At 27.1% G+C, this 21071-nt stretch overlaps 1 protein-coding gene across 1 annotated transcript; it reads left to right on the top strand.

The window, feature by feature from the left end:
* Positions 1 to 2268: 2268 nt before the first annotated feature.
* On the top strand, positions 2269 to 14681 carry LOC145838372 (histone-binding protein RBBP4). The gene is made up of 9 exons (XM_082945951.1): positions 2269 to 2449; positions 3717 to 3952; positions 4814 to 4996; positions 5268 to 5385; positions 8288 to 8448; positions 9010 to 9121; positions 11661 to 11778; positions 12622 to 12737; positions 14218 to 14681. The coding sequence occupies exons 1-9, from the start codon at positions 2297 to 2299 to the stop codon at positions 14305 to 14307; spliced, it is 1287 nt and encodes a 428-aa protein (XP_082802077.1). The 5' UTR covers positions 2269 to 2296; the 3' UTR covers positions 14308 to 14681.
* Positions 14682 to 21071: the final 6390 nt, after the last annotated feature.

Here is a 21071-nt window from a genome sequence, read left to right on the forward strand (position 1 = left end):
TTATCAATTTTTGAAACTAACCAATCCACTTTGACTTCTATTTCTTAGTTTATTTAAACAAAACAATCTTCAAAGACATGTTAAAAATTTTTATAAAAGTTTTTTATGATGAAAAATGTATCTATCTCTAAAAAACATCATTCTAAATTTTAGGCAAAACTTGTCTATAATATTTGACCATAAAAAACTAGTAAAATAGCACATTAAAAAACTCTAGTTTAGCTCTTTATACCACTTTGTTTTAAATTATAATATTAAACAGTTAAATTTAAAAAAATTGTTTGGTATTTAATGTAGTTATACACAACTTGATTTTGAAAACATGTAAGTTTGTGCTGAATAATTCACTGATTTGTAAAAATATGTCGTTTTAAAACATAAATTTAACAAGTAAATTTTTTAATGAAAATAAGAACTACATAAAATACTAAACAAAATTTTACCTGAATTTAAATTAAAATCAGGGCTGCCACAAAACCTTGAATTTGACAATTTAGGCTAAAAAAATCTAGAACTTAAAAAATTTTGAAAACACAAAACCAAAATTTCAAACAAAAATCACTAAAAACCTAGAATTTTAAACAATTTTACATGTTAAGTAGTAAAATTTTGGTTAAATATGAAAAATCTATCAAACAGGTTAAAAAAATTTGTAATGATCAAAAATTTATTGTTATAAAATACATTTAAAGTAGGTTTACAGTATCCTATCAATGTTTTTATACTTAAAACAAAAAGTAGACCCAAAATGTGTTTTTTCACAAACCTGGAAGAAATTCAGATAACTTTGAATTTTCTCAAAAACTAGTGGCAACTCTGTAAGACATAATAAACAAACTATTTACAAAGACCTTAAATCAGAATGCCACAAAACCTAGAATTTGATAATTAAGGCTAAAAACCTAGAACTTTGAACAATTTTCACATTTTTAGTAGTAAAATTTTAATTTCACACTAAAAATCTATCATGTAGATAACTTTTTTTTTGTTTTTTAATATAAAGTATGTATTTCAATGTATACTACTTAACACAGTTTTTTACCTTAGACTTAATTTTAAACTAAAATTAGACCCAAAAACGTGTATCTTTAAAAACCTTCAGAAAATTTTCCAAAAACTAGTTGCAACCCTTTTAAACTTGATAAAAAAATTGCAATGACTTAGTATGAAAAACCAAAATAAAAAACATCATGATGGAAAAATTGAGCAGAAAAATGTCAAGAAATCTGCTTCTACAAAACAAAATATTAAATGACTAATAAACTTGATTTCAAATTATTCTTAAACTAATTTTATGTTCTCCATCAATTTACTTAAAAACTGATCTGTTGAGCTTACAGGGATGCCACTCACTTCAGGATAACTAATTAAAATTAATTAATTTGAATTATTAAAACTCTGGAATTTTGATTTTTTTTTGTTAGTTTTTGCCTTGTTTTTATGACTATTTTATAAATATATTTTTTTAGCAATTTCTTATGTTATTATAAAAATCTTTGTGTTTTTAGGATAACAAAGTTGATTAGTAGTAATTTATTCCACATTTTTGCTAATATATTTGTTTCAGTTTTGTCATAAAGCAAGGCTGACTCAAGTTAACTTGATTTGACTCTGTCTAAGTTTTGGTCACTTAGGCCAAAACTTTTCCAAAACAATATTTTTGGCCTAATCTCTAAATAAAAATTTAAGTTAAAATAATGTGCAAAAAAAGCAAATAAAAAAAGTTTTACAATGAGTTTTTCTAATTAACTTGAAAATTAATTGTGAGCAAACAATATGGTTAATTTTAAGATAACTAAAACAAAAATATTGTATATATTTTTAAATGTTTTCTTTAAACTATAGTGGCTTAATTTTGTTACAAAAAACTGCCTTTTCACTTTTAAAAATCTGCTGACTTCTAAATAAAAATCAAAGCTTCAAGTTTCCAGGAAGTATTTCTTGAAAGTTTTAAACCTCTCATGATTGAAGTTTTTAAATAATAAAGTTACCGATTAAAAGAAAAAAAAGGTTTTATAATGATTAATATAATTATAATGATATACTAATGGTCAAAGATAAAAAAAGATTTAAAAGATTTGATAACAATTCAAGAACATTGCTCAAAGTTTGAAGAAAAACAATAGTTAAGTTACAGAAAAGATTTTTTATTACAGCTGTTTAATATGTTTTAAGTTAATATTATTGTTTAAATTTTATAGTAATTTTGTTAACAACTGAAAAGAATTATTTTAAATGTAACAATAAACATCATATCATCACAGCTATTTAATATATTGTACACTAGCAAGTAACAATGGGTGAAAAGGAGACTTACGAGGAAGCAGTTGAGGAGAGGGTAGTGAACGAGGAGTACAAGATATGGAAGAAGAACACGCCCTTCCTCTACGACATGGTCATGACCCACGCCCTTGAGTGGCCCAGTCTCACCTCGCAGTGGTTGCCAGAGGTCAGATGGAACTTTTTTTGATAATGACTGTTTTTTAATGTTATAATGAATGTTCGTAGTTTTTCAATTTAACACCAGTTTAATGACTTGAGTAAGTTGAACACAGTGGTCGCCTGAGGTTAGACAACTTAGTTATGTAGTGTAACATCAAACTTTTTTGTTTTTTGATCAACAGTAAGTTACCAGTTTTATTGTAATTAGAACATTGTCGTTGAGTGGCCAAGTCTAACCTCAAAATGGTTGCCAAAATGGAAACTTAAAAAAACATTTTGACTAAAAATTAATAAGTTGTTTTGTCATATATGTAGATTTTAAAGAATTAAAATATACTATAAAAAAAAGTAATTTTTTACTCGAAGAATAGTAATATTGATATTGCAAAGTGTTAAAACTGGATGAAAAGATAAAAAAAAAACCTATATACATACTACTCAATAACTAAGTATTTAATTAATTATTTGAAAGTCTCACCTCACAGTGGTTGCAAGAGGTAATTACTCTATTGTTTTTACAAGATTACTTATTATTAAAAGTATAAAAAATTTCCACGTTTAGATAAATCAAATGTTAGAAAATTGATAATACAAACTAAAATAAAAAAACTTTTAAAGAAGTCAAAAAAAATATTTTAATATTCTAAATAAAGTAAGTCATCTTTAGTACTTTTTAAAAGTTTTCATGTCAAATGTTCATCATCTTCTAGTAGCCATTCAAGATGTTTGAGAAAATTGTTCTACTATTGAAAACTGTCCCAGCGAATTTGTTTGACATACCAGTCTCAGCATTAAATAGAAGTCTCAACATTTTGTATGTTTTTTCATTAATACTATTCTTCAAAATTATTTCAAGGCGTAGCAAAAAATACTTAAAATGATTTTAATAAAACAGCCAACAAGCAAACAAGTTAAACACAAAAACAAATCAATATTTCCTTTTTCTTTTCTTGTTTGTCATATTAGAAGCTGGTTGTAGAGCACATCAAAGCTAAATTGAACAAAAAATCCAACGATATCACTTGAGATGTCCAAACAGGAGGGCAAGGAACAAAATAACAAACTTATACCAATAAATGCTTAAAATTTTAATATTTATGGTTTAAAAATTCCTATTAGACTTAACATAGAACAACAAAGATAAACAAATTAAAAAATAAATACTAAATTTTGTTTTCCTTTCTTGTTTGTCATATTAGAAACGGGTTGTCGTAAGGCCAACCGTACCGACTAAAAGAAAAAAATCAAACAAAATCACCTCGAAAAACAAAAAGGTGTCAAAACCGGAGGGCAAGGAGTACACCCAGCACCGCATGATCCTGGGCACGCACACCTCGGACGAGCAGAACCACCTGATCATCGCGCAGGTGCAGCTGCCTATGGAGGACGCCCAGATGGAGGCGGCCAACTACGACCAGGAGCGCGGAGAGTTCGGGGGGTTTGGCAGTGTCAGCGGCAAAATCGAGATTGAGATCAAGATCAACCACGAGGGAGAGGTCAACAGGGCCAGGTGAATATCATTTTTTTTTGATATTTTGAATTAGAGATTGATTTAATCATAGTTTAATTGCCCGTTTAAATTTATTTATTTGGAACACAATTAAACTTGAATTGCTTTACTTTTCAGACCAATAAGCTTAAGTTGAATTTAACTAATTATGCTACTGTTTTGGTTTAAGTTGATAAATTTTTAGATGAAAAAGCAATTCTTGGTTACTCATCTTAGTTTTATCATAAATTACAAAAAAAAGTAAATAAAAAATATGTGAAATCTTTTTTTATAATCTAAGTATGTTGGTAAACTGTTTTGATTTACTTTAAGAACTTAATTACTTGATTTACAATGAAATTACTGAGAAGGAATTTAATATTTGTATTTCTAAATCATGGAAACTGTTTTTGTTATGATACAATTTTGTGCTTAAGACCAGGTAAACTACTAAAAGAAAAGTTGAAACTTATTATACCTTCAGTATAATTTACGAGTTAAAGCCAATAAAATGTTGGTTTCGAATAAAGGTTATGTTTTGTAAGGTGTTTTATCTAATGCTTTTTGTAACCAAATTAATTTAAACTGACTTTTTTTTTTGAAAAAAAAAAAAAAACAATAATACCATTCTAAATTAATTAAAAAGTTTAATCAGGAAGTTTTTTTGAATCCTCAGAAACTTTCTTAGTTACATAAAATATTTTTTTTCTAGTCCTAAACTGATGCGGCCAAGTTAAAAATATAGATTTGTTGCAAGTTTTAATCTATTTGATCAGCTTAATACTTGAAACAAAAAAGTTCATCTTTCTGTTTAAAACTAACAGTTCAATTAAGTTTTCAATCGATAAATGAAACAGTAAACAAGATGTTGTATTTTCGCAGGTACATGCCGCAAAACCCGTACATCATCGGCACGAAGACGCCCTCCAGTGACGTGCTGGTGTTCGACTACACCAAGCACCCCAGCAAGCCCGACCCCAGCGGCGAGTGCAACCCCGACCTGAGGTTGAGGGGCCACCAGAAGGAGGGGTACGGGTTGTCGTGGAACCCGAACCTGAGCGGCAGGTACCTAAGCATTTTGATTTGAGTCTACTTGGTGTTGTGTTTGCAAAACAAAATTCAGTTTTGTAGGTCTTTATTTTTTCAAGAAAGCTTGATATTTTTGTTTGGTGTTTTTTAACTTGTACCTTGTTGTATTATCCCCTAAATAAAAAATAAAAAATTTGAAAGTGAAAAAGATCCTTTTTCTATTACTTTCCATTAGAATTATTATACTTTCCATTAGAATTAAAAAAAATATTAACATAACAAATGCTTGATAATATATATTTCAAAGGTTGTTGAGCGCTAGTGACGACCACACTATATGTTTGTGGGACGTGGGTGGAACCCCTAAAGAGGGAAGGATTTTGGACGCCATGGGTGTCTACACCGGGCACACTGCTGTCGTTGAGGTTATTATTAGTTAGATTAATATTTATAAAAATGGTTTTTAGTAGTATTAGAACGAATTTAAAATATAAAGAAAATTTTCAAGCTTTTTTGGGGTTTTGTACACAAATTTTACACTCTAATTTACATCACAAAAATGCAATATCCTTTAAATGTTACTTTTCTTATGAAGATTGAAATTTTTCAATTAACTTGGTTATTAATTATTAAAAAAACTTAACAAGATTGCCTCACACTCAGGCTAGTTTTTACTATTTGAAACCTTATTAAAATTAAGGGTTATGTTTTTCTTTAAGTGTTAAAACTTAATGTTATTATTATAATTCTTAAGTATTCAAGATTGATTATAACTTGAATTTGTTCAGTTTTTGGTTCTTTAAAGTTGAAAAGTTTATTTTAAACTCGTACTACTTAAGATATTTAGACTCGAGCTTCTTTTTGCTCACTGAGGATAATTTCCGCTTACTCAGACTGGCGTCTCAGCTTTAAAGAGTGACAACCCTGGTGTTTATTGCACAGTTCGCTGTTTTTAGCGACTAAAATCTGAACCCTTGGATGAATTAATGTCCTCTAATGTATACAAAACCAAGTTACACTTTTTAAACATAAAAATTAAAACTAAGTATTAACTAAAAAGTTTTTCTTGTAGTATATTAATTTTCAAAATGATTCATCATCTGTTAATAAAATGAACAAATTAATAAAAATAAGCACAAATATTCAGTTCATACATAGCCTATTCAATACTTATATATCTCATAAAAATTTTATTAATAAAGTAGATAAGCTACTTATGATCAGCAAATTTAAAATTAAGGTTTTAAAGAACATAGTTGAGAAAATATCATGTGCCATGCAGGGTTGCCACAGGGTCAGGAAATCAGGAAAAGTCAGGAAAAACTTAAGAAAATTACAAAAGTCAGGAAAAAATAGGGGTTTTTGAAAAAAGGTCAGGAATAGTCAGGAAATTTGACTAAATTAAAACAAAGGTCAGATTTTGTCAGATTAGTTCACAAAATTCATTATTTTCCAATGCCTTCATCTGGTATAAATTAATAAAATATCCTTTGTAAAACTGCAAGTTTTTCTATTAACATATTGAACAACTACCATACTTGAACAAGCAGTTTTTTATGCTCTTTAGTATTGATGATCTATGGCAAGAACACTTCCATAGTGAAACTGTGATATATACACAAAAATTTTATTTCATTTCTTTAGTTATATAATATCTCTTATGCAGCCATTTTTGTCATTGTACCAGAGTACCCAGCCTGTTGTTGCTTTGATGCATGAGAACATTTCGTGCTTGATAGTTAAATTGCTGTGCATCATTATGAAAGACGTGATAGTTACGAACCTCAGCTTAACCAGTTATTCAAAGTTGAATTACATGATCAAGTTTCCCTAAAACCTGTCCTTGATCTTGGTTGTGCTGCAACCAATTTGCTTGCAAACTTGAGGAAAAAAGACCTAGTTAAAGAACAAAAGGTCTTACATTTCAACAACAAAAAATAGATTATTTGTCTCAAAAGCGGTTGAAAATCTCCTGAGCAGAATGGCTATTGGAAGTACATTTGTAAAAAAATATGTCACGCTTAAATCCGCATAGCCTTGAAAAATTAATAGTCCCAATTGTTAAGCGTTTTGCTAACATTGTGCACTCCTTAACATAGTAAAAAAATGTGCTCCAACTCAGAAGGTGATACTAGCATTGAACAATTTAGATTTTGTCCAAAGGTAAATTGTCCAATGAATGCATTATAGTAAATAAGCTTCATACAAAAGGAAGATTGTTTGGACCAGCTCTATTTTGAAACATTAACATTTCCTGCCAAATCTTCTCTCGAAAAGTTATTGCAACCATTTTTTTGTGTTGCACAATGACCAGGCGGAGGTCGAACTAAATTAAGTATTAACAAAGCTCTGCTTGAAAATAGTATGAAATTATTACATCCAGAAAAATAGTTAAAGATTATATGTATGCATACATACTTCTAACTGTATTAAGTTAGAAGATACAAGTATTTTGCTGATAGAGCTGTTTATTGCAAATACATCAATCATACACAGATGGTTCAAAAGTAATGAAATGATAGTGTTTGATTATGTATTTAAGAATAAGTTTAACTAAGAGTTAAGATTTGGAAAAGTCGGGAAAATTTTAGTTAAAAGTCAGAAAAAAGTCAAAGAATTTTTCTCAGCCCGATCTGTGGTAACCATGGCCATGTCAACTTTTTGAAAAATACACCACCAAAAACGTTTTACTTTGATTTTTATTAAATTTAATTTATCTCATAAACAGTACATTTCATGGCGGGAATGGGTCAAAATTGTATGAAGATAAATTTCCACGAGTTACAGTTTTGCACGGAAGGTCATTTTTGCACGAGAGTAAAAAAAAACTGGAAGATTAATTAATAAAAAAAAAAAGTTATTGAGAAGGTAAAAGTTAGGGGTAACAGTAAAAAATAAAATAATAAATTCAACCCGTGCAATTTTGTCCGCTTGTGCAAACTTGACACCTATTCCTCATGGCACCTTAAAGCATAAAAAATAACTTTTTCGCTGATATTTTTCGTAACAACTCTAACTAAACCTCAAATTCTTGAAAAACCTAGAATTTGATAATTTAGGCTAAAATTAAACTTTGAATTTCAAACAACTTTTACATGTTGAGTAATAAAATTTGATTTGACACGACAATCTATCATTTAGGTAAAAAAATCAGTTAACAACTATTTGAGTAACTTACAGTATCTTTTCAATGTTGTTATACTAGCTAACACGGTTATTTGACTTAAACTTAACTTTAAACTAAAAATGGACCCTGAAACGTATGCTTCGAAATTTCTCAAAACCAACGGCCACGCTGCATCTATTTCATTCAAATCTCAAAAACAGGACGTGTCGTGGCACTTGCTGCACGATTCGCTGTTCGGGTCGGTTGCGGACGACCAGAAGCTGATGATCTGGGACACCAGGAACAACGACAAGAACAAGCCCAGCCACATCGTCGACGCCCACACCGCCGAAGTCAACTGCCTCTCGTTCAACCCTTACAGGTATGAGTTGAATAAACTTTTTTCAAACTTAACCCACAAACGGTCGCTTCAGTATTTAGTACTTAAACCCGCTTGCAACCCTTACAGGTATGAATTTGGTCAAGTACTAAAGTTGTTAATAAACAATAAACAGGTAAAAATTGTTCAACTAAATTAGAAATTATACTCTGTCAGAAAGTCAGTCTGTTACAGGTATGAGTTGAATAAACAAGTTAGCTTGGTAAATAAGTAAGTTAGAATAAATAATTAGTTGGTACAAACAGATTTAAAGTTAAAACTGTCTGTTATCCAACCATTACAGAATGAGTTTGGCTGTTTTGTTGAAGATTATCTGATAATTCTCTTTTGAATGCATAAAAAGCATTATTTACAAAAAATCAACTTTTTCCTACATTTATTTCAAACCGACTCTCCCTTTGACCATTACATTTGGGTTTATTATAAAAAACAAATTTAAAATTAAAGACTGCAAGGTGAAATGTCATGGTGACAAGTCGTTGGAAGTTTTCTGATATTTGAGTTTATATTAATATAAAAATACCATAATGATTAATTTTACAGTGAGTTCATACTGGCGACCGGTAGTGCAGACAAGACTGTTGCATTGTGGGATTTGAGGAACTTGAAGTTGAAACTGCACTCCTTCGAGAGCCACAAGGACGAAATTTTCCAGGTTGGTTGCATATGTAGTTTTTCCCGGCATTTAAACTTCCATGATACATATTTTTTCCAATTAATTAAGTTCTCAAAATTACACATTACCCAAGCTATCTTGACTTAAGTAAACTCTAAAGATGAAATTTTCTGATTTTGTTTTGACATAAGATAACTATAAAGTTTTTTTCTTGTGTTTGCTTATTTATTGTTTTTAATATAAGAATGTTTTCTCATACTTGAATATACTTAATGCATCTAAAGAAAAGTAACAGATCATAAAAAATAAATGATCCATTTTTTTTTTGTTATGAACAAATTTATTACTATAATAGCTCTCAGTTTTGTCATTATGTCTTAGTTTTAGTCTTAGTTTATAAAAATGCATCATTAAACTTGCTAAAAGGTTTTACAAGAAAATATATCTTAACCTGAAAATGATAAATTATTGTTTAACTCTTAAACATACTTGCGTAGTGATGCAATCTAAATTGTTTTAAATATAGTTGTTGTTAAAATTGTAATGCACCTATCTTAATAACCAGTTTTTTTTTTGATATAACTACAAGTTCGTGGTTATCCAACAAGAACTTACTATTACCATTAAAAAGTTCATTCAAATTGAGAGATGGTTTTAAAGAGTTGAACAATATTTTAAAAAGCACGGTCAACTTTATTTTTGTAAAGTTTCATAAATATTGGGAAATTATTTTCAAGCAAATTATCATAAGTTGGCAAAACTGATTTTACTTGAAATAATGGTATTGTTTTTAAAAACTATTCGCTTTGTTTAAATCTAATGAAGACTTGAGAATTCGGCCTGCCATAGTTTTCAAAATCTCGTTTTAAAGAGTTGAGAAAACTGGATTCATTTGAAATTATAGTGAAATTTTGTTATTCCCTTAATCAATGATTGACCATTTAAGTAACAAATTCTAAGTATTTCTTATCAAAAACATCTAATTTTATTAGTATGCTGACCAATTTAGTTTTGCTAACAAGAAGTTTTTTGTTTCTTTATAGTCTTAAAAGTAAAAACATTTTTAACGCAGTTTGAAATTCACTCTAAATCTTAAACAGAACTGGAAATTAGACTTGAGTTTTAGTATTTTATTTTTTATAACCGAAAATCAAGTATTTTGAAAGTCTATCACAAGGCTTAAAGAAAAATAATTTAAAATATGGACTATCAAATCATTCAAACAAGCGTACAAATGAATATTTTTACTTGAATTACACTAGGTTAATTTGTCTATCAGTTTTACCAAGAAAAACTTAAATTAACTATTACAGTTAGACTAATTTGAATTCCTAACCAAAGAATAGTTTTTGCATTAGATATGGAAAATTTCTTAAAAATCTGCTCAAGCCTTAGATACAAAATTTGAAAATATACTTAAATGATAAGTTTTATTTTATTATATCTAAAACTTCGCAACAAGTATAAAAAATTGTTTTTTAATTTCCAAGATAAAGCCGCAGTTATGTGTTAACTAAAAATGATTACTAAAACAAGAATCAATACTGAAATTTTCTTTTAAACAATATTTTCTTGACTATTTAAGGGCATAAGGGGGTCCAACATTTTTTTTACTAAAAAATAGCATGAATATACATGAAATCTTGAAGTACAAACTACAAGCCATTTTTTATACAACTAAAAATCTTATTTAGCTTTTGAAATATTGTATTTTTTATAAAAAATTTTCGATACAAACGTATAGACCGCAAATTTTTGTGGGTCAATTTTCTCGGAAATTTAAAAATTCACTAAAAATCTAACTTCTCCTTCATTTTTTGAGCTACAGACCTCAAATTTTCAGGAAACGAACCTTTTACAGTTCAAAAGACTTTGAATGCTGGAATTTTTAAAATATTAAAATATAAAAATTTCAGATAAAAAAACAAAAACTAGGTGTTATTTTTAATAAAAAATTTATTCTATCTTTTAAAAATTTAATAATACACTTTCTGTGAAAAATTTAAGAAGATTGCTTAAAAAATGAAGGAGAAGACAGATTTTTAGTTAAATGGATTTTTTTCGCGTTTTTAGTTTGCGCCTTCCATTAGGAACTTATTGAGGTCACCGACTTTGATCACTCATATCTCAAAAGTTACTTTGAATTTTTTCAAGCGGTTAAAAATATCTGATAGCTCAGATAAAACTATAAAATAAGATCAACTTGTAAAAATCAAGATGTATCCTCCCTTTATGCCCTTAAACAACAGTTAAATTTTAAAAAACAACAGTAAACATTAAGGTAGATAAAATCACGCGAAAGGATAATTACTTCCCAACATACAACGAGACAATGTTAAGTTTGTAAACTATTATGTATTTTTATTTTAAGATATGCAATAATCTATTCACTGTATACAATAATCACATCAAACTTAATTCCAGGTCCTACAGTCGCCCCACAAACCGTGTTCAATGTCTTTTTTATTTGATAATTAACACTAAAAAAAATCACAACAGGTCCAATGGTCGCCCCACAAACTGCGTTTAGTGTTGTCTGTTTTTATTTGATAATTTACACTAAAAAAAATCGCAACAGGTCCAATGGTCGCCCCACAACGAGACCATCCTGGCGTCCAGCGGCACCGACCGCCGTCTCAACGTGTGGGACCTGTCCAAGATCGGCGAGGAGCAGTCCTCGGAAGACGCCGAAGACGGTATGTGTATTATTATTGTTATATTATTCTTAAAAATTAATTAATAAAATAAAACCTTAACTGGGCACACTTCAGGGCCTTTTAAATAAGTAAATTTATTGTATTTTATTGTTAGAACAAATGTTGTTTTCAAAATGTGCTTTCCTTTCCCAGCAAAAAGCTCATCATTGCTTTTTTTAAACGTAAACAAAATAAAACACGAGTCGAAACGAATTTAAAATAAGCTGTGTATCTGTGGAGAGCTTGTTTGTTTTATATTTACTTAACAAAAAAACTTGACAAGTATAAAATTAATTTTGAATTTGGTAATAAATTCCAGATGTCAATAAATAAATTAATTATATGCTGTTGAAAAAAAAATTAATAAAATAAAAACTTCACTGGGCACACACTTGAGGGCCTTTTAAATAATTAAATTTAAGGGCGCTGAAGGTTTTTATATTATTTTTGCAAAGTAAATGTTAAAGCAGATAGGCTGTCCTCAAGGAAATCTTAGTTTAATGACGTAACAGTGTTTATACGTTTTAACTTAGTTAAGGTTTGCATTTTGAATTTTATGTCAATTTCTTTTTTTAACTTGACTGACAAATCGTCCCACCTATTAGGATAGGGAAACAGTTATATTAAAAAAAAAAGTAATTTAATAGTTATATATACTATTTTATTTGATAAACTTTGTTTAAAATGAATAATTAATCAAGGAAGTAGTTATATAAAAAAATAGTTCTTGGTATAATTTAAACTTGTTTGGTGATTGTTATTCAAAACAAATAGAAAAAAACGCGTTTTGTTAATAAAAACATGTTTTATACTATTTATATTTATTTGGTAATAAAAAAACAGGTCCTCCCGAGTTGTTGTTCGTGCACGGAGGGCACACCGCTAAAATATCTGATTTCTCGTGGAACGCCAACGAGGCGTGGGTGGTTTGCAGTGTCAGTGAGGACAATATCATGCAGGTATGTTGATTATATATATATATATATATTAAAAAAATAATAGATTTATATTTTATCTGGTTTGTTTTAACTCAGTGAGAATAATATCATGCAGGGATGTTAATTAATGTTTGTTAGCTTAATATAATAAAGTGGGTGGTTTGTTCAGGTGATATTATGAAGGCTCGTTTATTTGATTATCTGTTTTGTTGTTAATAATAATAATAAAAAAAGTTATTTGTTTATTTGAATATTTATTTCATTGTTAAAAATAATAAATAAGTCGGTTGTTTATTTGAAGATTTGTTTCATTGTTAATATAATAATTAAATTGGTTGTTTATTCGAATATTTGTTTTATTGTTGATAATAATGAATGAGTTGCTTTTTATTTGAACATTTGTTTTGTTGTTAATAATAATAAATAAGTGTGATGTTTTATTGAATTTCTGTTTTATTGTTAATAATAATAAATAATTCTTGTTTATTTGAATATTTGTTTTGTTGTTAAAAATAAATAATTTGGTTGTTGGTTTGAATTTCTGTTTTCTTGTTAATAATAATAAATAAGTTGGTTGTTTATTTGAATATTTGTTTTATTGTTGATAATAATGAATAAGTCGGTTGTTTATTTGAATATTAGTTTTATTATTAGTATAATAATTAAGTGGGTGGTTTGTTCAGATTGCAAGGATTATACAGGGTTCGTGCGCGTCAGGCTAAATCAGTTTTTTTTAAGTTGAAAAACGTCCGGCTAAATCGGTTTTATTATTAAAAAATTTGAGAATCTCAGTTTTTCTCAGTTCAAATTCTTGAAAATTTTTGATTAAAAAAAATTGAGAAATCTTTTTAAGATCAAATTGAGATGTGAATTTATTTTTCACAATATTATCAAATTATCAACTTTTTTTTAAAACATCTTTTTCACAATTCAATCTTGATTTGTTGAGTTATTACTGAGCTATGAGTTGCTTTTCGCAGATTTTTAAGCTCAAAATATTATTGAGATAAAGCTGGTTGAAGTCGGAGACTACAATAGTACAAATCAAGACCCCCCCAATACCTAAAATGACTTCTAAAGGGGACTTTAGTTACTTTGAAAAAATGTCCGGCTAAATTGGTCTCAGTGAGGCTAAATTAAAAAAAAAACAATTTAGTTAAATTACAAAAAATATTTTGAAAATATTAAACATATGTCTTATAATAAACCGGTAGGACTCAATAAGTGAGGATGAATAAAATCAGAATATTTTTAACGATTTGTTTCATAGTTCACTTAATGTTTAAATTGGTATTCTGTAAAAAAGAACAATGCCCTGCAGTTTTATGGGTCAATTTATTAGCGTTAAAAGATTATCAAGTTAAGTTTTTTCGGCTCAGTTTTTGTTGTAAGTAATTTATAATTCAAACGAACTGTTTAATCCAGTATCTATGAGGATTCCTCTGTATACTACATAAGTTAAAATCAAAAATAAACTTGAAAACAAATATTGTGTTATCAGGTGTGGCAAATGGCAGAGAACATTTACAATGACGAGGAAGGTAGCGTTCCCCATGGTAACGCAGGTGGAGACGCCATGGAAACGTCATAGGTTGCCATGGATGCATCCTAACAACACCCCAAAAGTTGTTCTTCTTTATTTTGAGTGTAGATAAACAAATAGGTCAAATTATGAGTTGATATTGTTGTTGATAAATTCCACCACTTTTTTTTATTTAGCATTAAAGTTTGTTTTGATGTTTGATGAAAATTTTTTTATATAAATTAAATACGTTATGACTTTAATAATGATTTCGTTGAAGTATTGAAATTATGAATAAAAACTAAGCTATACTATATAAATTTTTAAAATTGGAATGAAAAACCAAATTAAATTGAACTTCCATTTCTTTTTTGTGAATAAATTTTTCTATATTATTCATTGTAATAAACACGTCTTGTGAGAATAAACTGTATTGGACTTCATTTACATTAATATAAATAAATCAACCATTTAATCTACAACAAACTTACATGCACTTACAGAAATATTTCATTTAAAAGAAATCTTAATTATTTATCTAAATATGTTTTCTGAGAAAAAGCTACAAAATTCATCTTACATTGTGGTTAATATACTACATCCAATGTGCATTAAGGTTTCTTATAAATATCTATTGTTTGATAATCAATACTAAAATAATTGAAATTATGCGGAGTCATTTTCAAATTAGTGATATTCACAGGGTTGCCATTTTACCTTGAAAAACCTGGAGTTTGTCAATTTAGGCTAAAATAACCTGGAAAAACCTGGAAATTTGATCAAAAAACCTGGAATCTTTAATAACTTTAAGAATTTTCAGTTGTAAAATTTTGATTTGACACAAAAAATTTATCATATAATTAAGATATTTTGTCATCATCAAAAATTTTTTTTTTATTAAAAAACATATTTAAAGTAACTTTACAGTATATTTTTAATGCTTTTAATCTATTTAACACAGTTTCTTAAATAGAAATTAACTTAAACTAAAAATAGACCCAAAAATGTGTACTTTTAAAAACCTGGAAGAAATTTGGAAAATCTGGAAAAAATTGGAAAAAATTAGTGGCAACCCTGTATTCATTATTTTGCACTAGGTGTAAATAAGTCCACACTTTATTGTTATAGGTTAGAATTGGGTTCATAACTTGAGTGCTATCCATACAAATGCCTTGGTTGCATGTATTATAGATTAAAAATACTGGGACTGTTTTTAAATACTTGCATATTATTTGATTATACTCTGTTCAGGTAAATTTAAAATTGTAGAAATAAAATTAAAACATTGTTTCTATTGAATTTGACCCTTATTCAAGTATAAAAAAAAATGTCAGTGCTACTGATTTTGCCAAAATTCAAATCCTATCTGCATGTCGGAATGTTTAATAGATGTGTTTTAATAAGTAACAAACAGTAAGTTTAAAGACTGAAAACAGTGGTTATAGATTATCCTTACTAATCCCATATGCAAGGTTAAGACATCACTAATTTCATAGTATGAGTTTCTAATGTAATAGGCTTTTATTAGTATTGATTGAGTCATTCATACTTGGATAAGGTTATTCAAATTGAAAAAGCCTGAATTTGCAAAAACATGCTGAAGTTATAATTTGTATAAAAACTTCCTGTGTAAGTAGAAGCAGTAATTAAAAGTTATATATTTGTTGAGTTCAATTAAAACAGCTTGAGTAAATTTAGTCCTCATCTGCTAAGCAATATTAAACTTAAATGTTCTTGTTTTATATTATTTTTTTGATTTTGTGGGAAGGGGGCTTTTTTACTAAAAATTAATCCCAAAGTTTGTGATAGTGTTTGAAAATTTAGATGTAACATTTTAATTATATATTTTTTTAAAGTGCTTCAATGAACCCTCATACGTATGGATTAAGCAAACAAAACAATTAATTTTTAAATAAAAAGTTTTTTTTTATATAAAAACTTTTTTTTGATATAATTGTGTGTTTATAAAATATTTTACTGTACTCCAAAAACGTGTTTAGTTGAGAAAATTCTGAAATCACTGAATCATCAATTATTTAAAAGAACTTTATTTTAGAGACCGACCATATTGACAAATATTTTTAGTAAAACAAGCTTATAAGTTATCGTCTGCTGGGCGTAGTTTTGTTTTAAAAGTTGGGAAACGTTTGACTACAAAACTAAAGAGTTACTAAATAAATAGTTATTAAATTAACTGAGTGGTATATATATTTTTAAATTAGTGCAGACTGAAATTACAGTTTAAGAAGCACAAAAGTCGAAACCTTTAATAACAACATTTTCAATATTTGTTTAAAAGTTTTTACATAAAGTTTGTTAAACTAGTAGACAGCTTAAAAATTTTACTATACATGTTTCCAAATAATTTTCACTAGCAAGTAGGTGTTGTAAACCTTGATGTTAAAAAAATTTCATGTTCAAAAAAGTCGTATATCTTCTTAAGAAAATAACAGTAAGCTTTGTAGGTAATGCAAAGTGTTCTGATAAAAACTAGATAACATACAGACGAGTACTCGTAGCCCTTCATGAGAATAATACAAGCGTGATTTAGCCTAAAAGTTGTCAAAATAAATTTTACCAAGTGTTCCGTAAAATAAGTGAATAGAAAATTTACACAGTCTTTTTTAAGTAAGTGTGTATAAAAGTTGAAGCTAAATAAAGTGTTTGCACATAAGTTAAAAAATTAGGACAATCTAAAATTTTAAATAAAACTTAATTGTACTCAAATCAATTTATTTGTTGAATAAGTTCATTTTAAAATTTATTTCTTAAATACCAAAAGTACATTAAGAAAAGTTGCGATTAAACCAGAGGTTTTAAAACCTTGCCAAGTTTTGCATAATATACGACTTGAAAATTTCTAAGTAGAATAGATTACTAGGTGAAAAATATTTTTACGTAAAGTAATACAAAAAAAGTACTTTGAAAAAGGAAGTATATTTAAGAAGTCTTTATATTATAGTATTGTAAGTTTAGTATGGAATTCTAAATTATCAATAAAAGTTAATAAGTAAATCAGATTTTTTTTGCAATACTTAACTAAAACATGTTTTACATTATAAAAACTATTATTATTATATTTGCTCAACTTATATCACCTTCACAAATTTTTAGTTTAAAATTTAAAGTTTAAGTTGTGACAAATATAATTCATTTATATCTGTTGTTTGTTTTTGTAACAAAAAAATTGCATCTTGTTTTGTTAAACAGTTTTAAAAGTATATGCAATAAGTTGTTAGAAGCTGTTTTGATATTTAGTGTAGACAAGTAATTTATTTTAACAAAGAAAAAGAAAGCAAGTGTTTTAAGAGCTGTTTTAGAATATTATTATGTCTAGACTCTAGAACCATAAAAAAAAAACTTTTATTTTCTCAATATATGTGAGGTCTTTTTATACAAATCAAAAACTTTTTACTTAATTTCACAAAATGCTCATTAAAAATTCTGAATACTACCTTAAAAGATTTGCATTATTCAAATAAAGTATTGTTTACATTGCTGATAACACTATTTAAAATTACTTGTTTTTATATTTGTGCCTACAAGTATAAATTTTTAGAACATAAAACTTTTAAAGTTTAATTAAATTATAAATTTGAGTTAGGTGTGTAACCACTCCACAGCCACAAAGTTTTGTATAAAACTTGTATTTGGGTTAGGTCTAGGACTTATAAGCTAAAAAGTAAAAATAATTTCAGGGTCATATTTATCAAAGATAAAGAGATATTTTTACAGACCGAGGAACATATTTTTTTATTAACTAATGATGAAGAATTTTGTTAAATCTATAGTTTTGAAGAAAAAACCTTATATATTTGAAGCAAATATATTTAAAGCAAATTTATTCTAACAATTATATTCAGATTGGTAAGTATATTACTACAGTAACAAACATATTTAAAAACTAATTTTTGTATTGTAAAAAAAAGTTACAAATAAGTTTGTAAGTTTAAAAAGAGTTCGAATTTTTATAAAATTGCCTGTAGTTTATAGTTACAAACAACTATATATTTATTATTTGCATCGTATAGTAAAATAAATAATATTTTAAGAATTCTTTTAATATTTTTTAAGTGTTGTATTAAATATAACTGTTGATAAATAAATAAAAGTTATTCAATTAATAAAACTCTGTTTATGAGCAATTGTAGAGTGTAGATCAGGGTTTCCTATTGTGGGGCCATTACAGAAAATTAGGGGGCCATAACAGCAAAAGGACCATCATATCATAATTTGAAGTTTACGCTAGATATTCTTGAGTTGATTTGGAAAAGCAAAAAATATAAAATAAAAGGCCTTCGGCATTTTTAGTGGTAAATTTGAAACTTATACTAGATATTCAGGAATATTTTTAGGAAATTTAGAGATCCATAAACTATAAAAGGGGGAGACAAAGGACCATAGTTTAAAACATACTTTAGATATCTTGGAATTGATGATGAAGAGTAAAAAAAAAATTAGGCGTTTTAAATGGTAGTTTTTAAAGAAATCTTTCTGGAGGGGGCCATAGCTTTTTGAATTTCGTTAAAGGGGGCCTTTTGAAATTAAGTTTGGGAAATCCTAGTGTAGATAAATGTAAAGTTACTTTTCTCTCATAGTTTTGTTGAGAGTATAAAAGTATTTTTTGGTAATTCACCGACTTGCTATGCAAAGTTTGTAACGTGTACATTATTTTATACATAAAAAACTTAACAGCAAAGAATTTTAAAAAAAGTAAATAAATTTAATAAAAACTTTAAATAGTTATCAAAAAAAAAAATCTTTAATACATTTTTATTTGAGTTATTATCTTTATTTAATTATTTATAACTGGTTATATTAAAATAAGTGAACTCTTTTAGTGTTTGTTGATTAAGGTTTTAGTTGTTATCTATCAAACAAAGTAGTTTTATTTTATAGCAACATTTTGTATGTGTTTATTTATACGGGGGATTACAGTTTTTTAACAAAAATGAATACCTTAAATAAAATCAACTACAAATTCAAAAAATGTACTTAAAACTGCACTTTACTATTTAGAGTTGTTTTTAAAATTTAGATAAATTCAAGCACTTGGTTATAGACTAGTGTGTTTCTTTTTAAAGCTTTGAAACCATCTGAGATCAGAAAGACAAAAGTTATGTTTATTCTTAGATTTAAACTTACATAAATAAAACTTTGAATACATAACTACTTTAAATCGTCATTTTATTCTTTTACTTTTGTAAACAAAACAAAAAATGGAACCATCAAAAAAATCAGTCACAGTCTTATACAAGCACTTTGAAAAGATATTTCGTTTATTAAAAAACAAACATTTTAAACTCTGTAGATAACAAAAAAAATATACTAGCAACTAGAGAAAATCAAGTACCGTAAATTAAATATTTTTAGTAAAATTTAAAATAAAACTAAAAACTACCATATCATTAAAATACTGAATTCTATACTTTTACTTCAAAATTAATGGAACACTTATATTTGAGATTAGTCAGTAAAGCTTGATATAATTTTTCAATTTGAGAAACTGAGAAAACGACACTTTAGAAAATTATTTTTGTTTACTGTAACTAAGAAAAACTATTTCTATAAACAACAACAATTAAAAAAATCCCCTAGTATTGTACTTATAAAAAAAATTTGACGACATTTTTAATTTTTTATTAAAACTATTCCTTAAAAACACTGTTTAAATAAATTTTTGCCTTTGTTTTTTTAATCCACCATTTATAAATGATCATAAAAAAGGTATTTAAAGAATTAAAGACAACATAACTAATGATTTGGTTTATAGCAGTTTGTTTTTGAAAAAAGTATATAAATACCTTATAAGTTAAATTTAAAATTGTAAAATTGAAAAGTTATTTTGACTTAAAAAATATCTAAAAATCGAGGAAATTGTATTAGATTTACAAAAATGGCTTCTTTAAAAAATAAACTCATGTATAAATCATTATAATCTTTTATTCATTGTAGAAAACAGAGCAAACTTAATAAAATTATAAACTGATTATGCAGAATTGCTACAACGAAATTAAAACACCTTTTAGTTTATTAATGATAAAATGTAAAATTAAACATTTCACGTATAAAAATACACTACAAACAGTTTGTTAAGTTACAGAAAAAAGGCCAATTATATTTCTATTGAAAAAATATTTTACAGTTATGTATATTTCTAGAGCTTTAATATAAAAAGTTTTTATATTTAGAATATTTTGATTTGAAAAAACGAAGAGCCGTTACTTTAATGTTTTGTATCTTGAACATTTCAAGCTATTGTACTAAGTTTTAAAACTCAAAAACTTTTCTTTATGGTACAAAAACGATGTTCTTCTTCTTAAAACTCTGTATCCATGTAACCTAGATTGTCAAGACCTAGACTTTTAATATCTATAACTTGAGCTTTATTTTTATCATCCTTCTCAGCTTTATTTTCATCATTCTTTTCAGCTTTAACTGCAGTTTCTTCAACTCCGACAACAATATTGCATTTTATTTGGTAAGGCCTAAATAAAAAATTGTATTTATTCAATATTATGCCTAGTTTACTAAGAAATATTGCAAAATAATATAAATAAAAAAAAAATAATTTTTTTGTATATCAAAAGACTCACAATCCAGTTGCATAGATGAAGCCATGTAAAAATGCGTATGAAAAAATGCACATCAATATTTTATTTAAAGTAGTCATTGAAGTTGTAGCTGCTATATAAACTACTGAAAATACTTGAACTATTTGAATGAATATTCCAATGTATATTAAAAGTGTTCTTGTTTTTGAAAGCCCTACAAAGTAAGTTTTGAATGCTTCGAAAAAATTCTGTTTGTCATAGACAATTGAGTACCTATAG

The sequence above is a fragment of the Thalia democratica genome, chromosome 6 (assembly GCF_965202585.1).
Source record: "Thalia democratica chromosome 6, ktThaDemo2.hap1.1, whole genome shotgun sequence".
NCBI classification, from domain to species: Eukaryota; Metazoa; Chordata; class Thaliacea; order Salpida; family Salpidae; genus Thalia; species Thalia democratica.

Bases quoted from the DNA above. Each gene is read 5' to 3' on its own strand.
- LOC145838372 (XM_082945951.1), top strand. From the start codon at position 2,297: ATGGGTGAAAAGGAGACTTACGAGGAAGCAGTTGAGGAGAGGGTAGTG. The intron at 2,450-3,716 runs GTCAGATGGAAC...AAAAACAAAAAG, and splicing joins CCTCGCAGTGGTTGCCAGAG to GTGTCAAAACCGGAGGGCAA. The intron at 5,386-8,287 runs GTTATTATTAGT...TCTCAAAAACAG, and splicing joins GGCACACTGCTGTCGTTGAG to GACGTGTCGTGGCACTTGCT.